General features: G+C 33.0%; 1 protein-coding gene across 1 annotated transcript; it reads left to right on the forward strand.

The window, feature by feature from the left end:
- Positions 1-442: 442 nt before the first annotated feature.
- On the forward strand, positions 443-2,006 carry LOC101212862 (probable BOI-related E3 ubiquitin-protein ligase 3). Its single transcript, XM_011660731.2, has 3 exons — positions 443-709; positions 790-1,174; positions 1,320-2,006. Exons 1-3 carry the CDS (start codon positions 651-653, stop codon positions 1,929-1,931), a joined length of 1,056 nt encoding a protein of 351 aa, XP_011659033.1. The 5' UTR covers positions 443-650; the 3' UTR covers positions 1,932-2,006.
- The last annotated feature ends 10,179 nt before the right edge of the window (positions 2,007-12,185 follow it).

A 12,185-nucleotide genomic window follows, 5' to 3' on the forward strand; every position in this document is an offset into this window, starting at 1 on the left:
ATCAGAAAAAAGGAAAAAAAGGTATTTTGTAGTTTAGCTGGGCCTACGTGGCGGGCCAATGTATACGTGGCATGTGCTTAGGTTGTCAGTTATTTTAAAAAGAAAACAAATAAACAACCTCCCCACTTAACCTACGAACCAGGATTAAGATAACCCCATGCCCGAAATCACGCAAATACCCTTCTTTCTTTCCCTCTCTTTTTTTTCTCCCTTCCTTTATTAAATATTCAGCAGGTAGAAGAGTCAAAACGCAACCCAACCTCGTTCACGTTCTCCTAACCGAATCCTAAAATAGACAACTCCAAACCAAATATATTTTACTTCTTTTTTAATATATCACTCTCTATTTCTTTCTTTTCTTTTTACTTTTTTTTTTTTTTTATTTCTTATTTTTTTCAAATCACCTTTTTTCTAATCAAGGCAACCCCTAAATAAACCCCACCATACGCCTTGCTTCCTTGATTGCATTTGCATGTCCCCCTCTCTCCTTCTATTTCCTCTCTCTCTCTCATTCCCACCAAGATTTTGCGATAGGATAAGAATCCAGGATTTCCCTTCTCTCTTTTGCAACTACTTCCCCCTCTTACCTCTTACTCCCTTTATAATCTCTACTCTCTGTCTCTCTTCATAATCTCTCTTCATAATCTCTCATGGCTGTTGAAGCTCGACATCTCAATCTCTTCCATCCTCAACTAATAGGAGGAAACAGGTATGTCTATTCAACTTTCATTCCTTTTCATTCTTCGCTTTCGTTTTTTATTGATTCTAATCTTAGGCGTTTTTACACAGAGAATTGGTGAATCTGATTGAAGGAGATGCAAATATGTATAATAGTACTGGAATGGGCTATGGTGGTGTGCCATTAGTATCTGGAACAACCAGTACAGCAGAGACTCTTCTTCCGGCTTACAATTCCGTCATCGTGGATTCCTCTGTTTCTCCTAAAACTGCAGCGGTCTCTGCAGCAATGAAATCCGATAGCGGTTTAACCTATAACTACACCCTCCCTCTCCCAAGAAAGCGCGCAAGAGAATGTATGAATATCAACCCATTCGCCTCCTATCCCTCTGCCCCAACTTCCAAGTCTTGCGGATCTTTCTCCTTTCTTGGAGAAGATATCTCCCTCCAGATCCACCAACAACAACTCGACATCGACCGTTTGATTTCTCAACACGTAAGTCTCTACAATCCTAATTAATCCCATCTCTCTTTTTCTCTTCTCTTCTCTTCTTTTTTTTTTTTAAATAAAAAATTATTTTCAATTAGTGAATTTTAATTTGAGACTGATATTTATTATATCCGGGTTTTGTTTCTAACAGTTGGAGAAGGTGAGATCGGAAGTCGAAGAGAGACGGAAGAGGCAAGCGAGGAGGATAATCGAAGCAATAGAAGTGGGTGTGATGAAGAAATTAAAATCAAAAGAGGAAGAGATCGAAAAGATGGGGAAATTAAACTGGGCATTAGAGGAAAGAGTGAAGTCATTATGTATAGAGAATCAACTATGGCGTGATATGGCACAAACGAACGAGGCAGCTGTGAATGCATTAAGAAACAACTTAGAACAAGTGTTATGCCAAGTGAACGAAGATCGAACCCACGTGGGTGGCGGGGGAATCGAGGATCCAACGACGGCATTGGTGGACGATGCACAATCAAGCTGCGGAAGCAACGAAGGAGAAGGAGAAGAAAGAGGAGGGTGGCGCGTGGTGAAAGCAAAAACAGTGAAAAGGAATAGCAACAATGGCGGTGGTGGTGAAGATACGGGGAGCAGGAAGAGCAGAATGTGCAGAAACTGCGGGAAAGAGGAATCAAGTGTGCTGCTATTGCCGTGCAGGCATCTGTGTCTATGTACTGTTTGTGGGTCATCAGTGCACACATGCCCCATTTGTAAATCAACCAAAAACGCTAGTGTACATGTAAACATGTCCTAGAACAAGAACAACACCCTAAAACACAAACAAGCAATTTTACTAACTAAGACACTAGACAGACTTTTTTCTTACTTACTTTCTTTCTTTCTTTCTTTCTCTATTTCTTTTTATTTATTTATCATATAAAATATTATTTCATTCAAATGAACAGAAAAAAAAAAAAGAGATGTTGAATTATCTTGGGAAAATAGACGATAATTAGAGGCATAGGTGGGTCCGTCCACGTCTCAGGAGGGATTATGTGGGGTCGAATGAGAAGTGACAGGTGTGAGGAAAAAGCTGACACGTGAAACTCTCGCAAATGTCGCTGTTAGGAGACAAGTGTAATGAGGAGGCCATTCGCTTTCTAATTGCACTCTCCTCCCACGCCTTTTCCAATATTGTTATTTATTATTTTGGCTGCCTCTTTTTCTTTTTTTTCTTCTTCTATGAAAAGCCAAATAGAGATGGATACAACTAAGAGACACGCCAATTCGTGGTTTTTCTTTTTCGATACTCCCGCCTATTTTTATTTTTTTCTTTTAATTTCAAACCCACCCATCTTTTTTATGATGTGAACTGTTGCGTAATCCATACGACGTGTTTTTTCCTTTTCACCCCTTTTTTTTTTTTTTCTCTTCTTGTTTTTGGCGTTTACGGGTTTATTAGCTTAGCCCTACATACAGAGAGCAAAGTCTTGGGTTCTCCAAGCTCAATTATTTCTGTTTTATACTTTTAGTATAATGGCACCCATTATTGTTTTATTTTATCAGATGAGAAAATTACAATTTACAAAAGAAAAGGAGAGAAAGAAAGAGAGAGGAAGAGGGGGTGGGGAGGGTCTAGTCAAGTCTAGGTTCGAGGAACTTACGCATGCAGTTACGTGCACGTGAAAGTCACGTGAATCCAGGGAAACTGAAACTCTTGGTTTGAAGGAAAGATTAAATGTATTATTTATTTATTTATTTGGGTGGGTGCCAAATGCCAATGGAGTTTTCCAGGAATTGGTCCCAACGGACAAATTATGAAACCTTTACGTTACTTCCACCAACAACAATATATTGCAATTCCTATTCTTCCAATCAGTCAAATAAACTATTCATAATTATTAATTATTCCCCAACTCATTTTATATTTTAACTTAATTCATTCTTCTTCTTCATACCTTCCTCTATTAATTATTTCCCTTTCCTTATCAAATCTCTTTTTTTCTCTTTTTTTCTTTTTTCAACTTACTTATTTTTATAGAGCAATTAAATAATTAACTCAACAAAACATTTAACCCTTTCTGTTCTCTTATAATTTTTTTTAAACAAATTAAATTATTGTGTCCTTTTTTCTTTTTGGGTACACTAGTACAAGCATTGGAACATTTGAATCTTGGATGGACACCAACTAGACTTCCCTTAATTTAATTATCGCTAGTGGCTATTTATGTTTACATTTTTACTTTTCTTTTATGAAAGCATTAGTGCTCCCTATTTTTCTTCAACGTTTGGAATGGGATTCCCTTAGTCTTCTAACATTTTAAGTTTGTATTTAATATATATTTATACTTTCTAATAGATTTCTAATCAATTTTAAATTTTAGGTTTCTTAAGTCATTGTCACAATTACGTGCATGCTACTTGTATTCCTTTTATTATTATTATATTACTATTATTTAAGTATTATTATGTCATAGGGCTATTTAATCATGTCAATGTTCAAAATTGTGAACTTAACATTGTCAACAAAAAAAAAAAAAAAAAGTCATAGGCTTAAAAGTTTGATGGTAGTGTTAATTAAGAATTCCTAATATTTGGTAAGTATGTGAATGAAAAAGTTCGTGTAATTTAAAAAGAATTGAAGAAGATAAAATGGTGATATAGATAGATAGGGAGATGGATATTGATAAGATGTGAAGAAAGGCAGCGCGATGGGGAATAAATAAATGTATGATACAAAATGAAAACCGTAAGGGCCTATGTTTGTTTGTAATTAAAATTTGAATTATAATAAATAAGTTTGGTGAAAAAAAATCAAATAATTGAGGGGTCACAGTCACGCAAAACAAATGAAGTATATATATAAAAAAGAAAAAAAAAAAGGAGTATTATATATTTGCAATCCAAAAACGACACCGTGGGGACATGCATTCAATATGGAAGGAGCCAAAACCAAAAGCCATCTTAAACGAAGCAGGGCAAAACAGGAATCTCATCTCCCCATTTCCAAATTTAATACAATTTCATTTTTGTTCAATTCAAATAGACCAAATGGAGCCCTTCCCTTTTCTTTATTTCTTTTATTTCATATTACCCCAATGTGGGCCCCCACCATCTGTCCCTTTATGACCGGCATGCCCCTCCATTGCCCCGTGAATCTCATTCCTCCACCCCCACCCTTTTCTTTTTTACTCTTTTTTCCCCTCTTATTATTTATTCCTTCAACCATTTTCTTTTTCTTTTATATAATAATGATTTTTTTTTATTTATTATTAAAAAAAAGCATCACTTGTTGTTGTAGTTATTGCTGCCCATTTTCTTTCTTTATATCCCCTTTATTCTATTGCTAAACTATGTACTTTTTTTCCCCCTTCCCCTATCACATTATTGTTTTATTAAATATAATAGAAAATAAAAATAAAAAAGAAAAATTATTGTTCTATGCCTAGGAATCTAACCTAAAGTAACCCAACATTTTACTCAAATTTTTAAATTTAATATGAAAACCAAACTTATCCCTTTTTGGATGAGGGAGTTGTCAAATTCACACCCCAATTCCAATTCCAATTCCCCCTTTTCGCTATAAAACATCCTCCTCTTCTTTCCTACTTGACACGATTCTTCATTTTTTGTTTTTTTGATGGCGACTATGATTGTAATACCAAACCTACAAATATTGCCTAATTGACTAAATACGTCCTAAAGACTCTTTATAAAATTACCTTTTCTTTTTTCAAATTTGGTGACTATTCTCTCTTTAAAAAATATATATATATATATATTTCAAATCTTTTATAATATCCATTCCTTTAAGAATGGGCGAATAATTTATAGTTTGAACGTTACTATCGAGTAATGTTTGTTTTTGTTGAGTTGGAGTATACGTATGAATATGTTTTAAACAACCACGTTTTTAATATAGTATTCATTAGTTGATCTATATATATTTATATAGTATTGGTTTGTATTTAAAATGATATTATCGTCATTTGATCATTCTTCTATACCTAATTAGAAAAATTAAAAAAAAGAAAAAAAGAATTATTTGGGTTCGTAAAAGGTGGGCATCAGAGTACTTTTGTTGGGTTGAGAAACAGAGAAATTGACCAAGGTTTATTCAAAATGTGGGTTGTGATAAAATAATGGTATTATTGAATGAAAAAGAAGAAGAAATGCAATCCTTTATGCACAAGTCCAAAGAGCATCTATAAAATTATCTAAGTTGCATCAAAGTCCAATCCATAAAAGTCCAATTAGGTGAGGTATCAATGGCGGCAAAGTCAGTTGGAGGATTGAATGCATCGAATAAATAAAATAATGTAATTAAAAGTAATAATAAAAACACACCAAAAGAAATGTCAATATCCCCCACCACTATGTCATAGATTTTTAATAGACAGGGGGATTAGGGATTTCTGCTAACCTAAGCATGGGTTGATTTAATTAAATATTATTTTCGAAACAAATCAAATAAATAAAACCAAAAAAATAAAAAAATAAAAAGGTCGTGTTCCAAATCTTTGGTTAATTATTTTTTGTTTTTGTTTTTAAAAAATAATAATAATAAAATCTGTCGCAATCGGAAACATAACCTAACACGACGTTGATTAAAAAGAGAGAGAGAAAGAGAGGATTAATTAAATGAGGAGGAGAAGAAAGTTTGGGGAGGGATTATAATGAATAATTAAAGAGAGTAATTAATTAATTAAAGGTAATTGAGCATCATTGATGGTGGGGTCAAATCTGACCTTATAAATCAAACTTATGCGATTGAGACTATCTAACATGTTGGGATTTTTTCTTTTTCTCTCAAAAAAAATTAACATGATTTGATTCTTAATAAGGAAAGCATCTTTATTTATTTATTTATTTATTTATTCTGTATATAATTTGTTGAATGGGCAGTGTCATGTGCCTCTCCTGCATTTCCCCTCCCAATCCCTTTTTCTTTTCCTTTAAAACTATTTTCAAATTAAGAAAAAAATAAGTGTCAGAATTCTTTTGGATTTTTTCTAATCTCTATTTTAACCAAATATGATTGCTATTACATAATTATTGCTTTCCAGATGTATATTAATATGTAAATGTGGGTCGGAAGAATAAATATTACACTTTTTTTTTCTTTAATTATTTGATTCATTTTAGGATACAACTATCTACTCTTATTATATTTAGTTTTAATTTCCAAAATTAAATTATTTGGTGACATGCCATAACTTGAACTAAACGTTATTGATACACCATTTACAATGATTAATAAATGTATTAAATTATCATTTTTTTTAATGGATAAGTGATGCTAACAATTGAATTGGTCTCTAATGTATCAGCATTATTATATTAACTCACACTATTTGATAGTTAATAACAAATTTAAGACATAATATAACAAAATGATTTTGACATAATTTTAGAGAAGAAGAAGAAATAATATCATTATTGCTTAAAATTTCAACTAATTTTTTTTTAAAAAAATTACTTTTAATTTTTTGATGCTGTGTAAGAACTTTCTTATTTCAAATGAGATTTTGAAATTAAAAAAAGGAAAAAAGATTATATATTTATGAATTGAGAATGAAATGAAAAGGAAATAGGTGGGAAAATGTGGGAAGTGCATTGGGGGTGAAGAATGAGAAGTGCATTGGATGCGGAGATGTGGGTGGAGGTGGGTCATAAACAATAAAAGCTTTTGTACTATTTTCTCTTCCATCAATCTTTTACCTTCATACTCACCATCATCTATAAAAATAATAATACATTCCCACAAGAAACTACAAAACAAGTCCTCCAAATTTCACCCTAAACCCTAAACCAAATTCCCACCCCCACTCTTCCAAACCTCTCTCTTCCCCTTTCCCTTTTCAAGGAATTGCTCACTCTTTTAAACTCACTCCACTCTCCACTATTTCACTACAAAATAAATTTGCATTATATTATATTAATCAATTCTTTACAAACAGTGGATTGATTTTGAACTCGTTAGAGGTGAATTTTAGCCTAATCAAAGAGATCCCTAAGCATTGACCCATGATGTGAGTACTTATATAGAAGAGTCTAAGCGAGCATAGTAAGAGTTCGGTGACCCCATGAGTGAGCTTAAATAAACCCAATGAGAGCTCGGTGGACCTATAAGGTGAATCTAGTGAGAGCTCGATGGACCCATGAGCTGAGTTTAAGTAACATTAGTAGGTAAGAGCTCAATGGACTCATAAGATGAACTCAAGAGAAGCACCAATACGGGAGAGCTTAGACGACTCCATAAGACCCATGAGGTATAGGCTTAAGAGAATCTCAAAGAAGTCTATGCGAGAGCTTAAGATCACTCACTCAAGAGAGAAGTAATTTCATAAGATCTAAAAGAAAGTTCAAGACGAGTTTAACGAAACCTAAAAGAGATATTTATGTGAGGAGCCATAGGAGTAAGGACCCACAAAGAAGAGCCCAACCTTCTAGCCTAGCCTTCTAAGAAGTTCACGTGAGGAGAACCCACTAGGAAAAGCCTAGTCTCCTTAGAGAAATAGGACTCCCAAGCTGGAAAAGGACTTGTAAGACAATACCAAGAAGAGCTGAGAGGATCCACAAAGGAAAACCTCTAAGCCATTGATACTGAAACCCTTCGGACGAATGGACAAGAGTTGTAAATAGAGTCATCAAAATCATTCATGGGTTTGTCATAATGGTAGTGTAACAACCCATTGATTATTAGCTCAACCATTGTGGAAGTTTAAGAGGGACAATTATATGACCTAAGCATTGGTTACAAATCACCCTATTATATAAACGACCAAGGCCATTGGTCGAATGTATGTCAAAATACGTTTGAATATTCATTGTTTTCTCTATTGTCTAGCTACTCATAAACAAAAGGTTGACTAGAGCTTCAAAGTGTGTGGTTAGACACCATACTCGTGCTTAACCCTTTTTTGTTTTGTAGGTAGGCACTCAAACGAATCTCCCCTGCAACTTTTTTTTTTTTTTACGCTCATTTGATCTAATTTTTGGCATCAACAAAACCTAATCTATCCTAACAATTAATTAAACGTGTCATTTTTTTTATTTACTATTAGGCGAACTTGTACAAACATATAGCTCAGTTTAGAAACATGAATGAGAAAAATGAGGTCAAATCCCACGCCCATGTGAATATATTTTTTTTGTTAAAAAAAGTTGTGGCAGTTAAAAAGTGATGTAGCAAAGAAAAGAAAAGAAAACATTTGATTTTCACACTAGTTGTCCACTATAAGGGAAAAGAAGATGAAGTAAGATCATGGGATGTGTGGAAGTAAAAAAGAGCATGAGAAGAATATGGATCCAATGGAAGGAGGGAAGGAGGGAGAGGGGCAGTTCCCATTCCCATCCCACTCACTCATGTATATCAAAATGCTTAAAGAAATTATTAAATGTGTTATATCAAATTATCAAATTATCAAATTAGTATTTCTTCTTCAATCCATCATCATCATCATCATCATCATCATTTTACATTTTTTTGATTTTGTTGCCTCCTCCTCCTGCTTTCTATCTTCAACAGGGGCCCTACTCCACTCATCATATATTTATGTGTATTTCTGTATCACATGTCACTTGGAGAATTTTGATTTGAAATGACCTAATTAAATGAAATCTCATCTCTTTTGGATGGACCCATTTTGGCAGTATTATTCCCCCTTTTCTATCCCAATCACTTATATATGTATGTACCTTTAATTATTATATTGATGTTATTAATTAACTTAACTTATATTGGGTTTTAACTATTATTTTCTTTTTCCCTCTTATTTGGTATATTCTAGCTTTCTTCTCACTCTATCTCTCTCTTTCTCACTTTACTATATAACACAAAAGTTGTTGCCTTTTCAAAAAAGCTAGCTAGCCTATGGGTGGGTGTTTGTCTATAACTTATAACAAATCCACAAATCAATCTCTTGTTAACTCAATTTTTTTCTTTTGCTTTTTTAGTTTTTGATGGAATTTGCCTTGGTTTGGTATAGACATTACATTATATTAAATTATTGCTATTTTGAATCCAACAACAAAACACCTCCACTATGAGTGAAACACACAAACATGGAAAAAGAGAGAGAGATAGGGAGATTCTGTTTTGCCCACCAAGAAAGCTACTGTTTGGTTTGACAGAAGGATATATATATATATATATATATATATAATGAGTGTTTTTCTTTCTTTCTAAAGTGCAAAATTCAGTTCTTCCCACTAATGTCACTAATACACTTCCAAACATTATTATTCTCCATTCTATTCTCCTTGGACATTGTGGCATCAAACCCAACTCCCCCTATCTTTGGTAAAATCATTATGTTTTCCCCCCACATCCCCCCCAACTTTATTATTATTTTGTATATAAGGACTTTCCAACCATTTCTTACTTATCTAAACTTAAAATAATACCCAACCACTATAAAAGAAAAAAAAAAGTATACCAATTCAAATTCTCACTAGATGTTAATTTGGATGAGTAGAAGAAGGAGTTATGACTATTGACTCATGAGTTTGAGTGGGTTGACAATTAACTTTTGTTTTTATTTAAAAAGAAAAGAAAAAGATACATACATATATATATATATAGAGAGAGAGAGAGAGAGAGAGAGAGAAATTAAGATGCTTATCTGTTGGCTAGAAATAAAGGTAAAGGATTGAAAGTGATGGAAATTGGTAGCTAAAAACCAAATTGAGTTTTCAAAAGTAGACTAAATAGTAATGACTTGAAATGACTATAATAAACAACTCCAAAGAAAAATAAATTTTGGATATTGATTGCAAACCATTCTCGTATTTCATTCTTTCACTTCACCCTTTTAGATTTAGATTTTCTGAATTCTTTTATAAACATAAATAAATAGGGGAGACGTGAATTTCACACAATAAACAAATATGCCATCATTTTGGATCAAATTTTATAAATCATAATGCTCCCTAGTATTTTTCTTTTTCATTTATTAGTTAAATTCTTTTAATCAATTGATATTTTATGTTCAAACCCACCACTTTTTATAACTAGTAAATGTAAATGCAATTTACCTTTCTTAGCCAGCATCAGTATAACTTTAGTTGAGGTTGTTTGGACCTTTGTTTTTAAGAGTGTTTGGGTTGTTGGTGATCATCTGTGCTTCATTTTTGTCTATGTCAGATGTTTGTAATCAATGTATCTCTTGTAATTTTCCATTGGATGTCTCACAAAATGTAAAATTTGCATTTTCTTTTATAATTGTTAAAGATATTTTCATGGGATTTTCATTTGCGCATAGATGGTTTAACTCCATAAAGAAAGCTCGTCATATATCCTGTAGTTTTGTTCAATTTATAGGGTTAGTCTCTTTATTAAAAAAGTGTGCATATGGAAGGTTTTGAGGTTAGGATTTGTATCATGCTTAAAAGACATTTATCTTTTGCGATACCCCCCCGTAAGGCGTGAGGTTTTGGTTGAATTGTTGTGAGAGTAGAGTTTTTGGTATTACATTGAGAGGACATCAATCCAATTTTGAGGGGATCCCACGTTCAAAGGGAGACTAAGTATACTATGTTGAGAGGATCCCGTGCAAAGTTTGATCATGTGTTAGTTTTATTACTATTCACTGAATATATTTGTCCGAATTTCTTAGTATTCTCACTTGGGCTTATTTTGTGTGGTTGTTCTAGAAGTTGCTTCAAAGCGTTCTTGTCTTAATTGTTTGTTCTGAAAGTTGTAGATTCTTGCAAAATATCTCTTTTCATAATTAATTATTTTGCATATTTGATCTATTGAGTTGTTTTTCTTTTTAAGTACTTTTATCGATTTATTTTGAAGATGTTTTCTTTTGATCCGCTATATTATTTAAGTTCAAGATGCTCCCACTATTAGGGTTATTCCACATATTGTTTTATGAGTTTGATAATGGAGCTTTGTTAATTGTTAGTTGACTTTTGCCTGTGATTTGTGTATGAAGATGTGAGCTTTTCTTTGCATGTTGTGACAAACTTCGACATGTTTCTACTAAGATTGCATTGGATCCATGAACCAATATACAACTTCATAAAGAGCCTAAAACTGAATCGTTGAAGAAGATTTTGTTAGCCTTGGGGAATCCTAAGATACGTTCTATGATAAGGGAGTTCTCATACACTTAGGAGGACATAAGTTTCTCAAGTGAAGGGAGTTCACAAGAAAAATAAGAAAATATATAACTTCAAGCAAGAGGGAGTTCACATACTTATGGGGAACCTAAGTACACAAGAGAGGGAGTCTCGCATCTTGAGGGATTCTGGGTGATCTCTAGATGAATTAAACTCTACAGTTGCCATTGTAATTATCATTAATGACATATAAGTACAACATTAATGTAATAGCTTAACTTGAATATATTAGTGGATTATTTTTCCTAGGCACATTGTCCCTTGAACATAGGTGTTGTTTTACTAAACTTAGGTTACCAACTCTCGTGTGATTTGTATTCCTCTAACTTTGAATTATTCTTGTTTATGTGATAGCTAAGACTTGTTGTGTGACACCTCTAATCTTTGTAAAAGAACCACATTCCTAAATTCCAAGATGTTATTGTGATAATGAAGGGAGCTCAAACTTAGGCCAAGCCTAAATTGAAACTAATTAAGAGCAAGTCGTACATATTTAACTTAAGAGAGAGTATACTAGATAAGTATGTTATTATAATTATGTTAAACTCTTTCAGACATAGATGACATTGCACCATATGATCTATGTGTGACATTTGTAGTAATATGTTAGATGTATTTTCCGTTGGTTCACATTATATATTAACAATAAAGAAAAAAAGAAAGAAAGAGAGAAAGAAAGAAAGAAAGAGAGAAAGAAAGAAAGAAAGAAATAATTTCTGTCCACCATTGGTTGTGTCCCCATTTTGTTGTTTTGGACCATTCCATTCAAACTTTGTCCCATGAATCCAAAAAACCCATAATTGCCTCCTCATCTCCTAATTAACCCATCTTCCAATCTCCCCCCCTGCAAAGAAAAAAAAAATATATATCACACTCACCTCTCCATGTGCCCCAACGCTGTTCATAATGTCTAGAGAAGAGAGAATATATAGATTCA

Source organism: Cucumis sativus, chromosome 7, assembly GCF_000004075.3.
Source record: "Cucumis sativus cultivar 9930 chromosome 7, Cucumber_9930_V3, whole genome shotgun sequence".
Classification (NCBI taxonomy): Eukaryota; Viridiplantae; Streptophyta; class Magnoliopsida; order Cucurbitales; family Cucurbitaceae; genus Cucumis; species Cucumis sativus.

Coding starts and splice junctions, on each gene's coding strand:
- LOC101212862 (XM_011660731.2), top strand. CDS start 651: ATGGCTGTTGAAGCTCGACATCTCAATCTCTTCCATCCTCAACTAATA. Junction 710..789: donor CAACTAATAGGAGGAAACAG/GTATGTCTATTC, acceptor GTTTTTACACAG/AGAATTGGTGAATCTGATTG. Junction 1,175..1,319: donor ACCGTTTGATTTCTCAACAC/GTAAGTCTCTAC, acceptor TGTTTCTAACAG/TTGGAGAAGGTGAGATCGGA.